General features: G+C 32.1%; 1 protein-coding gene across 4 annotated transcripts in view; it reads left to right on the top strand.

Annotated features, from left to right (window-relative positions):
- LOC126738777 (uncharacterized) overlaps positions 1 to 19898 on the top strand; it is a 66242-nt gene that overhangs the window by 36775 nt on the left and 9569 nt on the right. For 2 of the 4 annotated variants that reach the window (XM_050444220.1, XM_050444219.1), the window contains 18 exons: positions 236 to 301; positions 4770 to 4835; positions 4900 to 4998; positions 5112 to 5228; positions 5447 to 5542; positions 5968 to 6027; positions 6086 to 6169; positions 7183 to 7275; positions 9597 to 9650; positions 9710 to 9808; positions 10099 to 10245; positions 11511 to 11567; positions 13989 to 14153; positions 17540 to 17581; positions 17634 to 17744; positions 17797 to 17937; positions 18332 to 18451; positions 18624 to 18773. In XM_050444220.1, the coding sequence (XP_050300177.1) occupies positions 236 to 301; positions 4770 to 4835; positions 4900 to 4998; positions 5112 to 5228; positions 5447 to 5542; positions 5968 to 6027; positions 6086 to 6169; positions 7183 to 7275; positions 9597 to 9650; positions 9710 to 9808; positions 10099 to 10245; positions 11511 to 11567; positions 13989 to 14153; positions 17540 to 17581; positions 17634 to 17744; positions 17797 to 17937; positions 18332 to 18451; positions 18624 to 18773 (1767 nt within the window). The remainder of the gene's footprint in view (positions 1 to 235; positions 302 to 4769; positions 4836 to 4899; positions 4999 to 5111; positions 5229 to 5446; positions 5543 to 5967; positions 6028 to 6085; positions 6170 to 7182; positions 7276 to 9596; positions 9651 to 9709; positions 9809 to 10098; positions 10246 to 11510; positions 11568 to 13988; positions 14154 to 17539; positions 17582 to 17633; positions 17745 to 17796; positions 17938 to 18331; positions 18452 to 18623; positions 18774 to 19898) is intronic. The other 2 variants (XM_050444221.1, XM_050444222.1) reach the window with 2 other exon arrangements.

Below are 19898 nucleotides of genomic sequence, written 5' to 3'. Positions count from 1 at the left end.
TTTAAATTGTATTCATCATATTCTGTTTTAATTTTTATGAATTACGATAGGAATTTTAAAAATTCAAAAAAAGCCCTTTTGATGTTGTCAGTATTATCTTTAAAAATTTTTTTTTTACATTTAAAATGGTACGTACACAATTACACTACGCTTCTATTAACTTTTTGCCCTTAAGCTTATAATGCTTAAAAAAAGCAAAAAAGTATAGTTTTAATGTCAATTTTTTATTTTTAAGATACCTCCTTCAGAATTAGCTCTAAAATAAAGGAAACAGATCGTAATATCTTTGATTACATTCTTGGTAAGTGATAAACCATTTTAATATAAAATCGTTTACTTTAATAAGCTTTGTATAAAAAGTGACAGGGAAGTGAAAATGATATTTTAATATTTAAATGTTCTTATCTAAATAAGACAACGGCTATGTTTAAAAACCTAGTTTTGCTTCTTATTTGGCAAATTATAAAGCCGAATACAAATATCAACTTTATTACCTACTCCTGCTGTTTAGGTACTGAGGAGTAAACTGTATGATAGGTAATATTTGTATTAATTATTTAATCATTAAATAATGTATAGTTATTTTGTAGAATGGGTCTTACAGGTAAAATAACCCATGTATGCAGCACTAACTTCCTAGTAGAATGTAGTATTAGTGTTTGGCTTGGAATTTATAATAATTATTTATTAGTATTATTATGTTCATTTGAAAAGGTACGTTCTTATAAAATTTCCCTTATAGAAGACCTTTTAAAGATACCTCATTTTAAAGGTCCACATAGTCGGCTTTTTGATTGAGAAGTTTGCGAAAAATCAAGCAAACATGATAGATTTCCTCAACTAGTACTTGCGTGGTAATCACTTTAGTAACGATTGAAAAATTAGTTAGAGTTGTCAAAAAACTCGGAAAATCAAGCGTTGTGCGCTCTTAAGTATTTCTTAAACAATGGTCGTTAATCTCGAGGAAAGAACGGAAATTATTATTATTTACGGGGAAAGTCACAGATGTGCAAGAAGAACTGCATCATTGTTTAACGAAAGATATCCTAATAGTCAATTAAAAGAAACTGCAAATCTGCTGATTTGCAGTTTCTATATAAATTAGCGAACAACTTAATCGACTTGCCAGAATTATTACAAGAACTGAACTTTCACATACCTCGCATATCAGCCAGAAACTCACAAACATTTTACCTACCTAGACCAAGGACTAACATTAACAAATTTTCTCCACTATGCAGAGCCTGTAACACATATAATTCTGTTCAGGGTCAATGTGACTTATTTAACTGTAGCATAGCAGATATCAAAAAAAGTACACTATTCTTAGTAAAACTTTGTTTTTTTTTTCTTTACTTTTCTCATTGTTTTTCTTTTTAAGCATTTCCTTATTGTTATTGATTGTAAATGTATTTTTTTTCCCATTCAGTAATTGGATGTATTTCTGTTGAATGACGTAAATAAAATAAAATAAAATAATAAAAAGATAAATATGTTTTAAAATTAATTGTCAAGTTTATGGAAACTGGTTTGGTTGCAAACAAAAAAAAAAGAAGTAATCGTCGTGTTTTAGATGAAGCTGCACAAGTCTTATGCACCTTTAATGCAGAGCCCTCTATATCACTTCGCAACATTACTCACGAAACAGTAAGAAAACCACTAAGGTTACATCAATTGTATAGACGATTTTGATAAAAGAATTGGGTTTTGTGAAATAATGACTAATTTTATAAGCGAAAACCACAATATTTTACAGAATATTTGCTTTACTGATGACTGTTTTTTTTACATGGAAATGTCAACAAACAAAAATGTCGCTACTGGAGTAATGAAAATCCGCGAATTTTTAGAGGTCACATGCAATATCCAGAAAAGATAAATGTTTGAGCTGGTATTCTTGGAAATTCTATTATAGGACCATCATTTATTGAAGAACATCTAACCGGTGAATGTACCTTAATCTGCTAGTAGACACACTAGATCTCTTAATAACCTCTAGATTAGAAAATCAAACTGATGCAGCGATTAATATGATTTTGCAAGAAAATTTAATACACTTCCAACAAGATGCAGCTCCACTACACTATTTTCTTCCGGTTAAAGAGTGATTAAACGATAGATTTCATGATAGGGTGGATTGGTCGACGGGGAGCAATTGAATGACCACCACGATCACCCGATTTATCGCCTTTAGATTTTTCTTATGGGGGCATTTAAGATCAATTGTTTTTAAAACACCACTTTAGAAGATTTAGCAGATTTAAAAAGAAGAATCACAGCTGCGTGTAGAGAAAACCATGCAGAAGTTTTTTAAAATGTTAAAAAAGAGGTTGAGAGCAGACTTTATTAAATTTAAATTAAGTTACCTTTTATTGCTTTTTTATGTTCTATTCTATTACAATAGTTATTACTTAAAAAAATAAATATCTTTACGGTTTTAATTTGTCTCTTTCAAAGTATTAACAAAAAGATAAAGTATGTGGTATCTTTGAAAAGGTAATTAAATGACCTTTAAAATGAGGTCGACCCATTTAAGATTTTAGAGGTTATGTCCGCCCTCGGGGCAGAAATATAGAGGGTGGTACCTTTTCAAATTGAGACCCTGTATATAGACCCTATTTCTTACCAGAGCGAGTTAATGGTAATTTTTTTTACAATTTCTAATGGCAATATTCCATGAGAATGTAAGTACACGCTTCGTTAGAATAAGAAAATCTTGAAACGGTGTCTCGTAAATAAAAAAGTCAAAAGACCGAATTTGCTTCAAATTAAATGAGGATTTCAAGAGTCATTTTTATTTTTGGAAAACCCAGTGGCGTATAATTTCTTTGTCGAAAAATATTCAGTCTCGATGCAGTACGGACGCCACTGAGGGAATTAAAAAAAAAAATAAAACAAAGTGCTTAAAAAAATAATACAATGCTTAAAAGCTACACTATCGGACAAAAGTAGAGCAACAAAGTTCAATTTTATTCATGTTTGAATAAAAAAAATGAATGGGTTGTGATTTTTCGATAAGTTTAATGTCACACTATCCTTACACTGAAAGTAATATTTCAGTACATTTTGGTGTACTTTTAATCATTTTAAGAACGGTAAATATTAATGATTATAAAAATTGATAAGAATGCGACAAAAGTAGAACAACAAATTGTATTTAACAGTATTTTATTTTACTTCAGTTCACATTTAACAACAAAAACAATTGAAAGTAATACATTAGTAATTGATACAATATCCATTATTATTAATTACTTGCTGACAACGGCGCGGCATTGAAGCAATCAACTTCTGAATGATATTTTCGGTCCTGACATCAGGTCCATCCTAAGACTTGTCCAAACTTCAATAATTTTATTTATTAAGGATTGTTTATTTGGAAACATTTGGGTACAAATACGACGTTCTACTTCTTCCCAAAGATTCTCAATGGGGTTAAGATCTGGGGATTGTGCTGGCCACTGTAAAACACGAACATTATTTTCCCGAAGCCACTGTTGAACAACTTGTGAAGAATGTTTTGGATCGTTGTCCTGTTGAAATATAAAACGCAATGGTATTTCCCATTCTGCATAAGGAAGCATAACATTCCGCATGATATCCCTATAAATAAATCGGTCCATCGTATCATTAATAAAGTGCCCATTCCATGAAAAACAACCCTATAGAAATACACTACCTTTCCCATGCTTAATTGTAGGTGTTACGTATTTAGGATTAAACCTTGTATTGATTGGTCGCCTCACACGCCTCATTCCATCAGAATTAAATATTTTGTAGCGCGGTTCATCACTGAATAGAACTTTTTTCCAGTCATTGACGGGCCAGTTTAAATGCCAACCTTGCTGCTCTATTTCTTTTTGAAACTAACGGCTTTTTAGCTGGACGTCTACTAAATAACTTTGCGTCTACTAACCTTCTTTGTACTGTTCGTATACCAACCGTAATTTCTGGAATTTCGGCAATAATTCGAGGTGCGGACTTCCAAGGATCATTTTGGGAAATCCTTTTGATGCGTCTGTCAGTCATTACTATGTCTAAATGTCCCCTCTCATTATACGATGATATTATTTTGGACACAGTGTACCGGGGTAACTCAAACTGTCTTGAAATATCGGCTTGTTTGTTACCTTCCATGAATCCATTCACAACTCTTTGATTCAAGTCTTTTAAAATTGGAATTCTCGGCATGATTAATCTTACACAGAAATGTTCAAAAAAACATAAAAATCACCTTACACAATTATTTTATCCCTTTACTTTTGTTAAAACCCTTCTTTTGGACAAATTATTTGAATGCTGCTTTACTTTTGACGCGTTACTATGAAGCATTTAAACTTAAACGTCAAAATAAAATCATTTGTTTTGATTGCGAACATTTTTGTTGACATTGATAATCATAGCCTACTTTGTAGTTTTAAAACTTCATGGATTTGTATACATTATCATGCATTTATAATTTTAAAATCGGTATTTGCAAATATTTCTGAAAGTGTTGCTCTACTTTTGTCCGATAGTGTATGTCCCATATATCATTGAAATATTTAAAGCGGTTTCAAAATTAACGTGATTAAAATATCTTAATTAAGATCTGGTCCCACAAGGCCATTAAAAAAAATAATCTGGTCCACCCTGTAGATAGGTTTAAAAGTGAAACATTGTTGGAATATGTTATGTCGATCCTTAAATACCACCGAACAATAACAAGACTCTTGTTAGTGTTCGGTGTAAATACCTAGTATTTACTATATTTTTATATTTTAATATAGATACAGTACATTATGTGCCTCAAGTACCACGCAGTGCAAAGCAAAACGCCGCAGGCAAGATATCAAGTAATAATTTTTTTAAAATTTTTGTAAATATTTAAATACATATATTTTGGTATTTTTAACCTAGATTGTCTTCAGCTAGAATCGATTGATGATCCAAGGAATGACATTCATTTTCTAAAAAAGAATGACAAAGAGGAGATCGGAAAAAATCAACAAAAATCAGGTTAGCTCTAACTTACATTATTATCACTATTTTTAAAGATTTATAAATATGTGTGAAAAAAGTACTCTCATCTCTTATTATTGTTTTGTTTACTTTTATATATTTGCTTTTAGATTCTAAAAACGCAACTAAAGATTTAATATCCACCGAAGCAAGATTTAATAAAGGATTTTTAAATAATCCAAGAAGAAGTAGGGGAAAATCTTCATTAAAGCAGAATAAAGAAAACGGTAGGTTTATATCTTTCATATGCAAAATATTTGTAGCAAGTCAAAAGTAAAAGATAACTTCGTGGAAATTTAATACAATTATCAAAAATGTGTTTTCATTTATTGTTTTCCTTGATAAACAGATAATAATTATCTGACATGAGGCTCTCTATGGTATCATTGGAAAGCATTTTTCAAGAGCTTTTCAAGTGTTAAGTAACCAATTTTTGTATATCTAGATCGTCCCACTAGTCTACAAAAAACTAAGCGTAATATAACAATAGAAGAAGATGAACTAGACGATGCTGAAAATAAAACTAAGCTTAGTAAATTCGGTAAGTTTTTAAGATAAATTTTAATTAAGAAAAGACGGAGATATTTTTTATGAATGCTTGTGACCATATTTAAAATTTACAAAGAAAAATGTAGATTTTTTATTAATTAATTTTTTTTTACTTGTAAGACTTTTTTGTGTCATTTTCTTCGGATTAAAGTATAAGTAACTAATTTTTTCTATAATTTGTCATAATTAATTTTATGTTACATAACTACAAAGTTATGAAGCTAAATTCTTTGCACTTTTTTTCTAAACACAAATTCTGAGCAAAGCTACAGCATAATTAATTACTCATCTTGTAATCATTTTTTAAGAATTTTAGTTAATCTTAATTTATTAGTTTTTTATATACTGAATATCTCTTGTGGATAACTGGTTTCTTAGTGCTTTTTCTACATTTACGGTTGATTGTATATTTTACAGTAAATACATGGGGAATACCAGATGACGTGATGGACGATTCCCCTTCTGTTAAGGAAAAAGGTATAAACATTCTATAGGATTTTTTTTTAAACTGTTTTTAATATATTCTTTTTAACAGCACAAGACCGTGTAGCTTCAAGCCCTGACAAAAAATCGATAGCTTCGTCAAATATTGCATTGAATCAGAAAACCGACCAAACAGGTAGGTAATATTTTTATTTTTTAACTATAATTTAAATTTTTTACAAATACACCATGAATTTTACGAGATGAACATTTGACTTAAAAAGTGCTTTAGATAACATATTTATTAGGTCCTGCCTTTTTTTATGCAATCTTGGAGAAGTCGACTCAGTCAGAAGTCGAGTCACTAGGTCGACAAATAGAAAGAGTTCGAAAATACAAACACCTGGATTACAGAAAATAATGATCAAACAATAGAACTATAGTAGAAATAGCAAGAAATGCGGTTATAAAACTAAAAACAATCCTCTGTTCCAGAGACCTCACAATAGCACTAAGAATGAAAACATTAAGGTGCTATGTGTTTTCATTACTATATTATCGACTGCAAAGCTGGACACTTAAAGAAATGCAGTTGTTCAAAACGTTTCGAGTTATAGCAGGATGTTTAGGATATCATGATCAGAAAGAAAAATAAACATCGAAGTACTTGGAAAAATGAGTACAGAATATGAAGTCATAAATATTATAAAAGCAGGAAAATTACTACATCTAGGACATATAATAAGAGGCCAGTATGAAACGCTTAGACTAATTAATGCAAGGGAAGAAGAATCATTAGTAGAAGGAGAATTTCATGGTTGGAAAATGTAAGAAATGGGTTTAACTGTAGCTCAATAAAACTTTTCAGAGTGCCTGCAAAAGTAAAGTAGCAATGATGATATCCTATCGTCGATAGATCATGGCACCCAAAAAAGAAAAAAAAAACAACTGCTGAAGCGGTCTTTTGACACATCGGCACAGGCAGATATTGCTGCTGGTATACCTAATCGGGATGATGTGTTTTAAAGTGACTCCTATCGAATGTTTTCGTCGGTCCCTTGATAGATAGTACCTTTTTTTTGAACATAATTTCTGTAAAGTAACCAACGTTATTACTGTGACTTTGCGATAGTAAACTAGACTTTAAAATAACTAATACAAGATTTTTTAAGAATATATTCCTACTTATTGTTTTGTTTTTATTATTAGGTCCAAACGATATTATTTTGCAAGAATCTGTATCCACAGCGTTCGTCGTTTCAGCTCAGATACACCACCCTAAAGAGCATGAAGATCCAAAAAGTAAGTTTCTTTTAAAATACGTAAAAGAAAATTAGACTGGTCTATAGAGGGTGTTTGAGTAACGCAAAAATTCTGGTTTTCAATACTTTTATAATAATACTTTTGCAATTATTTGGTCACTCTTTTATTAACTTTTTAGATCTATTTTTTATTAAATTCAAGCGTTCTATCATTCATGATTTTAATTTCCACGTATGAATAATTTTTGAAATTTTTTTATATATTGACCATTCTTCACTATTACGCCTTGCTATTGCAGACCTGCAATACACATATACTCTGCTTTAGTCATGTTAACTTCCAGATCCCCTTTTCCATATTTCTCTATTCGCTTCCTTGTCATATACTCTAGGTCGTCATGTACTTGGATCAACACTATTATTTGATCATCTGCGAAGCATAAGTTATATAATGTGTAGAGATTCCAGATAGATCTTTTCCTTTAAAAATTTTCCGTATATCAGCTTAACATTCTAGCAAAGGCGATCTCTGTATAGTTATTGCAATCGTCTCTCTCTTAGTGATATTCTTGCATTCTTTGGGTACAGTATTTCCATTTATGCATTTTTAAAATACGATTGCCATGTTTTTTAGTTCCATTTTTCATTAATTCGGCCGAGATATCATCAGGTTTTTGCGCTTTTCCATTTTTCAAAGATCTGCATATTGTAGCATTTTTTACCGTTTGTTAGGTGTGAATTAAAAGAATAAAAAAATAGCAACCTGATCACTTATTATTACACGAAATATTTATTTACAACCATTTATCTCTGTTTTAAATCTTGCGCCAATATTCCGAACTTCACTGAACAAAAAGCGGCGACGCGGCTCCTTGTATACTTGGCTGACTATAATTATTCTGGAAGGTTCGCTGACCTTCGAGAACGTCGTGCGGTGTACCACTTGTGTCATTCCGTAATGACGCAGAATCAACTGGTTTCTCGGCGTTATCAATATTGTTTTGACTTCGTTTACATTTATTTTAATTGAGGATGCTATTGCTTGGACATTTTATTGTTGCTGTTCTTGGAACTTGGCCCTGTCTTCCTGTAGTAGTTTAGAGAAACACTTATCCCACTGATCTCTTTTTTTTTTCTTGTCTTAGGGCCTTTCTAATTTTCCAGCTCTGTGTACTCTTCTGCACTCCTAGAAAAGTGTTGACCCTGATACACTTTACTTCTCATGTTTCTTTCTTTTTCTGTGTTATCTGACTTTATACTTTTGCTTGATCTTCCTTACCTTTTGTTCATTGGATTTGGAGTTTAAGAAGTTCTTTTTGTCTTTCTTTTATCTTTATCCCCCTCAATATCTTAATCTCACCAGCAAGGATTTTCTTGTTGTTTCCTTTCTTGAAATCCCAGTGCTTCCCTTGCCGCATCACGAATACAATCTTTAATATGTTGATAAATATGTCCTGTGTCTCCTATTTCTTGATCCATTAAACTCCCTGCGGGGCCTGCTTATCCTTTCCTTGACTACTGAAGAAGTTATAGTGTTCGAGTCTTTCTGATCTCTGTCCCTTTTCCTTTATTTTCGTTAGGACCGCTTGATCCAAGTTTTGTTCTTTCATCTGAGACTGTATTGCGTTCATTTTCTGGGAGTAACTCTGCACATTTTATGTTGCATCATTTGTCATAGTCCACAAGACTTGAGATTGGTTACCAGACATGCAATGTGGTTTATGAACGATGGTGCACCGGCGAATTATAGCATTTTGACTCTACAGTTTTTAACAGTAATATTCAGAGTATTGGGACACCTATGATCATTAGTCTAAACTACTCCAGTGGGAGATATAGAAGATTCGGATAAATGCTGGATATAACGCAATAAGAATCGACCATGGTGTTTTTGAAAGAGTTTAGGAGTCAATGAGGAGAAGTTTGGATTCTTGTGAGCGGCGGGTAGACATTTTGAACAGTTCTTGTAGATTAAGAAACATTACATGTAATTTTTGATAATTGTTATTGTCAAAATTCTTTTTCGCGCCGTATTTTCAAAGCAAAGCTTCCTATCAAAAATTATAAAAGGACAAAATATCCCTAGAATAGCCCAAGGAATAATTCCTTAAATACCCCGGTATATACATACATATATTATATTTATAGAAATAGGATTCTTGGTATTAAACACTGTAAATAACTTATGGGCCAGCCTTTCTCTTCCATCACCCTTTTTTGTTTGTTCTATTGATGTTGGACGCTAAATTTATCTTGTTCATTCATCACATCACGGTGGATAAGCAAATCTGGGCTTAAAGCTATATAAGCTATCTAACATCATTAATAATATTTAATTTATATTATTTTATCATATTGCAGATGTTTTGAATACGCCCACTGAAACAGCAGTAAGACAAGTTTCTCCCGATCAAGGTAAAGTAATTAATTTCGTTTTAAAATTCGTAAGATTTTTACACTACCTTATTTAATAGTGCAAGAGATTCAAGAGTTTCAGCAACAACTTGACGTAATTAATGTATATCGCGAAAAGGACGTACGCACCTGCAAAAAAGCGAAAAGGATGCAAGCAGGTAGTAGATCTTTCCTGAATTTTTTTCCCAGTATTATCAAACTTATTCATATTTAAAATTTAAACTAATTTACAAAGAACCGGAGATCCGGAGCTAGATTATATTACATATCCCAGTTGTTTTTTTATATAACCTAATCATGCTTAAATTATAAAGCCATTTTTTATATTACGAATTATATTTGGCCGACTCTAATTTGCTATGATTCAATCAAACATAACTTTAACTAAAGAAATTATCTGTTTATCGTTAATTTGAAAATAATATGAATGGGCCGATATGTATTTTAGGTGATCGGGGAAAAACCACCAATACTATCGTGAAAACCTCATCCCATCTGGAACAGGCTGTTGGACGGGAAAAATCTATTGAAACAGATGCTGCTATCGAAAAGAATTATGAACAACAGGATTTTTCTTATTCAGAAAATACAGTGGGTGAGTTTTATACTTATAATACCGTTGGTTGAAGCCAATTTTTCATGTTTATGGGTCTTCATGTGGTCTATTTGCAATCCTTACTTCATATTTGATGCATATAAAACAAGTGGTGTGTTTCACTAATGATATCAGAGTATACCTCAGTGCTCCATCTTGGGGATCATTCTCTTTACCCTATAATTAAACGACTTGTTTGCTAATACCGCAAAATTGATGGTTTATTTGCATGGTCTTCTAGGCAGTTGACTTGATAAAAAAGGAGTCGCCTTAAATGTAACAGAAACAGGTTTGATGGACTTAAATAAATAAAGTTAGACTGCATATATGTCAAGATTGAATCCAGAACACGTCCTTTAGCAAAATTGACGAAAAACAAATAAAAAACACAAAGTCACGGTCCCACAACATGCAATTCAACGGGCCACACGTGTTTCGCTCCAGTCAGAGCACCATCAGGCCGCTAGAAGCCATCCACACACTTCACAGTACATAAAAAGTATAACGTATGATTTTATGTACTGTGAAGTGTGTGGATGGCTTCTAGGGGCCTGATGGTGCTCTGACTGGAGCGAACTACGTGTGGCCCGTTGAATTGCATGTTGTGGGACCGTGACTTTGTGTTTTTTATTTGTTTTTCGTCAATTTTGCTAAAGGACGTGTTCTCAATTTTGTGTGTTGGTCTCTTGGAGGGGGATGGATGAGATTTTTGGACGTCCTTTAGCAGATAATATTCAGTTGCTAAGTGTTAATTTTGAGCTACATCATACTATTTCTCTGGTGAATAGACAGCAGTTCTTTTGCCCCTTTTCGGATGTTTGAATGAAGAATCCTGTTTTGTTCTCTCCATAAGTGGCGACAATCATTCAAGCAATATTTGTCGTTTCTAGAGGGAAGAGCAGTCTATTTCTCATAATACAAATAATTTTTTTTAAAAGGGATGCAAGTGTTAATTTGTGACATTGCTTTTAAGATTTGACAAACGTTTTCTTGACTTTAATATTTAAGGCAAAGAAAAATATAAAAAATTAACAAGCGGCATGTGACAAGTGATTTTCTCTTTAAAGAGCATAATATATTTTTAATTTTGCTATTACTTTCTTTGATAATTTATGTAACATATTCGTTCACGTGCTGTAGTTGTGATAATTAAATTAGTCAGGTTGAGGTAAACTTGTAATATAAGGGAGTGTCTTCATTTTTGATTAATGATGATTTTTTCTCCTGCATCTGAAAAAGTAAAATAATTTATTTTCATATTCTAGATTTATCTAAAAGATCACCAAGGCCAGTAAATGAAGCTGCTGCTGATCAGTGTAAAGGTATTTATATAGTTAAAATTTCAAATACTGTATTTAATGCATTTATAGTTCCCAGGAACGATAATCTATTTTCTTTGGTCTGATTGAAGCATAACAAGACACCAGGTATTTTCTTGTATGTAATGCATTACTAGTTACAATTACCAATATTTTGACATTTTTTGTGGAACACAACCCAACGTATCTGTTAAACAATCTTATCATTATTTTTGTTGTTCAATTAATGTTAAACAGCAACAATTATTCTAAAAATATAGGACTTACAATAATTCATCTTCTTCTTTTTCTTCTTATACTTTGTCAATTTAGCGAATAAACGCTCGCACCTATTTTTGATTTAAGGGGAATTTTTTTGTAGAAGTTCACGTTCTGGACTAAAGGTATTTTTATCTCTAGATTAGATTCTTGCCATATTTTTTTTTAATTGCTTACCAGTCAAGTAAATGCTGAAAATGCAGGGCCTTCAACAATAGTCAGGATTTATTCAAAATCCTTTCGGGCATTTTGAATCATCTGTTGGATGATTTAATGTAATTGCATTTATCAATTATCGGCTGTCGCGGATTTTCCAATGATATTGGGTAGGTGGCATTCATTTTAGTTATTCAGTCGCCTTATAAAAAAAGATCTAAGGTGGTTAGATCCCGAAAACGCGAAGGCCCCTTCCTTGAAACCGTTCTTCCGATCTGTTAACGAGGAAACATTTCATTCAAATACCGACGAGCAGTCAGTTAAAAATGAGTCTTGCTAGTACTGATCATCATTATTAATCGACTCTATTTTATTAAACATGCTAGCCCAAAAAAATTTTTTTGGGTATTTATATTACTTGTATCTATTTTGAAAAGGGCAATAAATTATATAATCGCATATATTGCAAAAACAGGCAATTTGGCGTTACCTGAGAGCGTATTATTTAGCTCGGAGCCTCTGACTCCGTTGGTCTACCAATAGAAGTGATAGAAGTTTAGTGGGCCATGTACGCAAAATGGTATGTGTCAAAACGCGGATCAAGCGTCAAGTCAAGAGCAACGTATAGCTATCGTGAAAAGGTATTACGAAAATGCGCAATCGGTTAGAGCCTGTTATCGTGCTCTTAGAGAAGATTTTGGCCATCGTGGACGGCCTTCTGAGCTTGCAATAAGGCGCACAATTAATAAGTTTGAACGGGAGTACACTCTTCTGGATAATAAGCCACCAACGCGACAAAAAAGTGCAAGGACCGCCGAAAATATCGCCGCTGCAAGAGAAAGTGTTGACGCGAACGCAGAACAATGTGTCTGTTTTGCGCCGTTCTCAGCAATTAGGCATTTCACCAATGTCTCTGTGGCGCATTTTGAAGAAAGACTTAGGCCTACATCCATATAAAATGGTTCTAACTCAAGAATTGAAGCCTGCTGACCATGGTTTGCGTAGAACGTTTACCGACTGGGCTCTGTTGCAGTTGGAACAAAATGCCGATTTTGGGAAACAAATCGTCTTTTCAGATGAAGCCCATTTTTGTCTTAGTGGCGTTGTCAATACGCAAAATTGCCGCTTCTGGTGTCAGAACAATACCCAGAAATTAGTACAGGTGCCATTACACCCGTTAAAAGTGACTGTGTGGTGTGGTTTGCATGTCGGTGGAATTATCGGTCCTTACTTTTTTGAGGATGCAAGGGGGCGTACTGTGACAGTCAACGGAGAGCGCTACCGCGACATGATAAACTTTCTTTGGCCTGCAATTGATGGTGGAGACAGAATTGGTTTCAACAGAACGGAGCAACATCACACGCCGCCCGAGCCTCAATTAATTTATTAAGAGAGCGTTTTGAAGATCGAAGAATTTCGCGACATGGCAATATCAACTGGCCACCAAGGTCCTGTGATCTTACTCCCCTGGACTGTTTTCTTTGGGGATATGTGAAGTCGAAGGTGTATTCTAACAATCCTCAAACCATCAATGAGTTGAAAGTTAACATAACTAGGGTTATTCGCGAAATTCAGCCCAACTTGTTAGAAAAAGTGATTGAAAATTGGGTTCATTGTCTAAACGTCTGCCGCCGTAGCCGAGGTGGACATCTTAATGATATTTTGTTTAAAACATAATAAACTACAACATGAAACATCAATCATAGAAATTAACCAATTCTTTTTTATTTTTTAGCAATTTAAACTTATATCATTCTTATTGGTAGACCCCATATGTACCGATTTTATTATATTTATTGAATTTTCGCAAAAAGTTATATATTTTTTTAATAAATTATTTTTTTTAAAGACTCAGTCGAAACCGTTTAATAAAAAATGTTGACATTTAAATTTGTTTCATATATTACTGCGCATAAATTGTAGTATAAGATTACAGAGAAAATAGATTATCGTTGACGGCAACTATAAATACGCAATAATGTTAAATATTTTAAACAAAATGAATTTTAGGTAGTCAAATTGTAAATGAAGGAGAAAAGTCTACGCATATTTTCGGCGATACCCTCCGGCAACGTGAAAAGGAACTTGAAGCAGAAAAAGATTCTGTTCAAACAGCTGCTGCACTAATAGAGGAACGTCCGCAACAGGAGTTTCCTTATTTAGATAATAAAGTTGGTGAGTAAAAAACCCGTTTTCAAGTGAGTCAAGTTAGTTAAGTCATGGTTTTAAGTAATGAAAATGATCTAATTTATTTGCTACACCTAAAGCGACGGTAACAGCATTTTTCATTCAAGGTTAATTAATACAGATTTTTTCGCGACAAGATATAGAGTAGTGACACACCTTTTTATTGGATACTGTTGGGCAGTGAGTTTCCTTTAAATTCGACTTGACTTTCTATTTTATATTTTGTCGAAACACCAAATGGTCAAGTCTTAAAAAAATACATCAACACTGGATATTAAAATGGCTCTGTTGCGATTTGCGCTTATCTGCTCTGTTATCTCATCATATCTGCTTGTATACCAGTCCTACGACGCTTGCCGTCAATGCCTCACTCTACTGGAATATTCGTTGTCATTTTTCCTTACAAACTCACAGATAGACAAACCCTATAGTCCAGGCGAATTGTACCAATTTTAAGCAAAAAAGGAAAAAGTTGTTATCCGGAAACTAACGACGGGAAAAGGTTTGGGGGGGTATTAGGAACGAGAAAAAAATTCATGCAGGAGCAGGTTAAGGGAAGTAAAGTTTTGGGGGAGGTGAAAAGGGGTGAAAAATTGTACTTTTTCGATTTGCGGCGAAAGTTGACGTCAAAGAAAAAAATGTATAATGGAAAAGTTGTAGATAATAAAAAAATCTACAACTTTTATAGAGGCCACTTTGTGACATAACCTCAAAATTTCCAAGAAAATCGCGAAAAATTGCTGTTTTTTAATTTTTTTGTTTTTTATTTTTCATTTTCGGACAAACACACTGATTTTGATCAAACTTGGCAAAAAGATACTTTTATGTGTCCTTAAAAACCACAAATTTTTTCAGACCGAAATATTGAACATTTTCCGAGATATTAAGTTTTTAAAAAAAAATTACGTTTTTTCAATTAAAATTTGTCCTTTAAAAAATCGTCGTAGGAGGTTCATCCAGGTCTCATTTTGTTTGTTTTTTTATCTACTTTCAGATGAAATAAAAAAAAATAGACTTGGCATTTAAAAATGTGCTCAAAAATGCAAAAAACTAAAAAAATTTTTTTTTCAAAAAAATGTTTACAATAATTGTTAAGAATTTGTTTAGATTTTTTAAAAAACAAAAAATCTGTTTACACCATTAAATTCTACGGGAAAAAATACAAAAAAAAAACATATTTTGTTATTTGATCGTAAAGTTAATTTCTTGATAATATTACTATAAACTTTCGATTGCATTGATATACTTAATACTCCGGCTACTAAGGGGCGTGGGATCTCATTGATTTTACTATTTTTACGATTAAATTTCACAATACTTAATATTTTACAATGTGCTAAGTCTATTTTCGAAGGCTACTGTGCCCAAATTCGCTTTCTTCAAGGCCGTATGACTAAATTTTTGGCAAAATAGACAGTTTTTCCTAATTTTCCAAAAAAAATTAATACATTATCGGCTTACCAACTTATAATAATGCATTTTAATATTTTTAAAATTGAAATAATCAATCACAGTATTTGATTGGATGGTATAACAGAAAAAATACACAATAAATTTTATGAAAAAAAGGAATGTTTGAAATTATTTATTATTAAATGTATTACAATCAATGTGTTTTATTAAAGTAAATAATTAAAATTATCATTTTCTTATCTAAAATATTTTTTTATTGACTTTATTTATAAAAATCTATTAAGCTAATTTCGGTCTTTTCACTAAATTCATCGCTGCATCGGCATCCTGTAATTGATCGTTTCATTCTATTTCTTCTTGATCATCATTAAAATCTTCTCCATCGCTAAATTGCTCAGACTCTACATTTTCTTGATCCAAGGAAATACTTGGTTGCTCGAATGCATGCACAGTGTCTTCAGAATCACTAACGTCATCTTCAATTACTTGTACGTTGGACCATTTTCCTGTGTGTTCACATTGTGTGCACAATACGGTGCATTTCAAACCGCGTTTACGACATCCACAACGGTTGCTTGAACAATTTGTTTTGCAACTACAAGATATTTTTTTTAATAGCTCTTCAGGTATTAGTGAGATGTCTGTAAAACGAGGCACGAGCATTTTAGAGTTATTCACAGCTACTTCTTTCCAGCCCCACTTCGTCAATCAGATTTTTTGTTTTTTAAAAAATTTAAACAAATTCTTAACAATTATTGTAATTTAGTTTTTTGCATTTTTGAGCACATTTTTAAATGGCAAGTCTATTTTTTTTAGCTTTATCTGAAAGTAGATAAAAAAACAAACAAAATGAGACCTGGATGAACCTCCTACGACAATTTTTTGAAGGACAAACTTTAATTGAAAAAAACGTAGTTTTTTTTTTAAACTTAATATCTCGGAAAATGTTCAATATTTCGGTCTGAAAAAATTTGTGGTTTTTAAGGACACATGAAAGTATCTTTTTGCCAAGTTTGATCAAAATCAGTGTGGTTGTCCGAAAATGAAAAATAAAAAACAAAAAAATTAAAAAACAGCGATTTTTCGCGATTTTCTTGGAAATTTTGAGGTTATGTTGCAAAGTGGCCTCTATAAAAGTTGTAGATTGTTTTATTTTCTACAACTTTTCCATTATACATTTTTTTCTTTGACGTCAACTTTCGCCGCAAATCGAAAAGGTACAATTTTTCACCCCTTTTCACCCCCCCCAAAACTTTACTTCCCTTAACCTGCTCCTGCATGAATTTTTTTCTCGTTCCTGATACCCCCTTCAAACCTTTTCCCGTCGTTAGTTTCCGGATAACAATTTTTTCCCTAAAAAGTACAATTCGCCTAGACTACTATAACATTTTGCTAGCCCGAAGATAATATTTTACTACCTCGTCTCGTTGTTCTGCGCTAAAGATAAAAGCTGTAAAATAAAAAAAAAATATAACTTAAAGGTTCAAAAATAACAAAAAACTAAGTAAATCATAATTTCTCTTTTTTCCAAAAGTTTGCTTGAGTAGCTTTGAAACAACAAAATCATTAACTTCTTTATTCGAGATGGTTTTGGGGTCTACGTTCGTTTTTTTTTCCGGAATGCTAGATACGCCTTGTTTTTTTGAGGGCGTCCTGCGACCATTATAAATACATCTTAAAAAAGAATTAGATATTTGGTTTTTAATTTTGATAAAGGCTTCTAATTACTAGAAAAGCTTACATATATTTTTTTTCTGCAGTTGAAGTGTAGGACTGTATGTTTTACTTTAATAGCTTGCACATGAATAAGCTTAATTGGGTCCCAGTATGCATTACATGTCTTAAATTTTTTGTTAAATAAATTTTAGTTTAAGATATCCAAACATATCGCTATATTTAAAAAGTATTTCGTATAACAATTAATAATGTTTATACATAAAATTATGTGCATCGTTTTTCAGACTCATCAGATCCAGTGCCAAGTCAAGTTACTACTGTTAAAGGTATTTGTTTTTTTTATAATTTTTTACATTCCAAATATTTTTTATTTTATAGGTCTTCATAAAAAAAAACCCCAAATAAATATTCACGAAATATTAATTTTTCCGCCAAAAGCAGAACTCGAGGCCAGCACGAAGACAAAATTGGCCAACACAGGTACTAAATGTATGTTTTATTGTCGGATTTTCAACATCGCATAAGTAAACTATTATTTTAGGCAATCCAACTAAAAATCAAGAAAAGAAGAAGAGAGGCATTTTTGAGGATATTTCGTTAAAACTAGAGCAAGAGATTAATAAAGTAGTAGAAAAAAAATCCGATAAGCGAAAAAACTTTTCGGATCTGGAAATATCATTAGGTGAGTGATGTAACTTTTTTTTTAATTGATTCATTAAAGCAATAACTCACGTAGAAATAAATAATAATGAGTATTTAGAGCAAATACCTGCCACATTATGAATATAGCAGTGAACTAGTTTGTCTGATAATGATAGAAGATGGTTTCAATTTTGGTTTTCCAATCACGTGAAGGCTGATCTAGTTAGTTCAGTCTCTGGGACTTATGTCTCTGCAAGTTTATTTTAAGGAGGCTTATCGACTGATCCTTATACTAAAAATTCATCAAGTTATACTTTCAGTATTTTTAAAGTTATTTGAACATGCTTTTTAAAGATGTCCTTTAGAGGAAAAAAAATTTCCTTTTTTTTCTTGCAAGTTATCAAGTTATAAAAATATTATTTTTATATGAATAGATATGAACGAATTAAAACCTTCCGAAAAAAAGGACAAGAAGAAAGTAGGAAAATCTAAAAAACCAACAGCCTGCAATAGGACCATCAAAAAACAACCGATACTAGAGAGAAATCAGAAAGGCAAGATTTCTGCAAATCAAAATATTGCTAATGTGTCTGTTGTATAACTAACTCGTGTTCACCAACTTCTTTTTCTCCTAAAAGAAATTAGTGCTTTTGTGCCATTATTCTAGCCCTAAAACATTTTTTTGTAACTGTTAATATATGTATTATTTTCATATTATTTATTTAGATAAACCCGAAAGCGAAAAACAAAAATCTTTAGTAGACTTCCTGCTAGAAGATGAAGAGCATTTCGAGAGAAAAAGCACGAGTGATGATTTATTTTCAAAACGGATCGAAACATCAAAACCGCTAAACTTCTCGCACCCGGATATTTTTGGTGAGTTTAATCTGAATATGTTTAAGTATTTTATAGAGAATAAATATGCAAAAGTAGTTTTGTGGCAAACAAAATTATTTTGTTTTCATTGACTCTCGACTTACTTCATACCATCAAAGAAATTACGGGAGAAAAACACTATTTCCAGGCGATCCAAACACTATTTAGAAAATGCATCGATGATGTAGAAAAAGGTGGAAGAAAATATATACAGTTGTGGTCACATAAATAGCACACTTAGCCTTTTCATATATTACTTACAAAAAACAAATTCCTGACTGATAAGAAAATATTTAAGCAGTTAATCTTCTCCTAATATGCAAGACTTTATGTTTATTTTAAAAATATATGCACATACAGAATTTCATTCCAATATTAACGTTTTAAGGTTGGACACATAAATAGCACACCTTTCATTCTTATTAAATATATCGAGTGTTAATTAGTAAGTATTATTTTAACTTTTAAATTTTTGAATATTGTCAAGAGTAGTTTTGTTTTTAGTGGGTAGAAAGAAACATTGTGGACCAGAGAGGAGAGCTCTTATTATAGAAAAGAAAAATCAAGGCTTTTCTATTTCTGCTATAGCAAAAGATTTAAATTGCTCTAGGAAAATGGTTTATAATGCTCTGGCTCTCCATGAGACCACTCAAAGCACAATGAACAAGAAAACATTAACAAGGCCTCGAAAAACCACGTATAACATGGATAAAATTATTATTAGAATAAGCAAGGGTAATCCATTTTTAAGTTCCGCCCAAATAAAACGTGAAATAGCAGACCAATATGGCGTCAATATTTCTGCAAGAACAATAAGAAGAAGATTATGTGAAAAAGATCTCAAAGGTTGTGTAGCTAGGAAAAAACCACTTGTTTCAAAAAGAAATATTAAAAAAAGATTGGCATTTGCTAAACAACATATAAATAAGGACATTAATTTTTGGAAAACCATATTATGGAGCGATGAAACCAGGATTAATAGATTTGGAAATGATGGAAAATGCTATGTTAGACGTCCTCCCAATCGTGCCTTAAACCCTAGGTACACAATTAAAACTGTTGCAATGTCATGGCATGGTGTTGGACCTATTCATCGTATAGAGGGAATAATGGACCAATACAAGT

Source organism: Anthonomus grandis, chromosome 7, assembly GCF_022605725.1.
Source record: "Anthonomus grandis grandis chromosome 7, icAntGran1.3, whole genome shotgun sequence".
Classification (NCBI taxonomy): domain Eukaryota; kingdom Metazoa; phylum Arthropoda; class Insecta; order Coleoptera; family Curculionidae; genus Anthonomus; species Anthonomus grandis.
The sequence above is the reverse complement of the archived record's forward strand: the minus strand, read 5'-3'. Positions and strand labels throughout refer to the sequence as shown.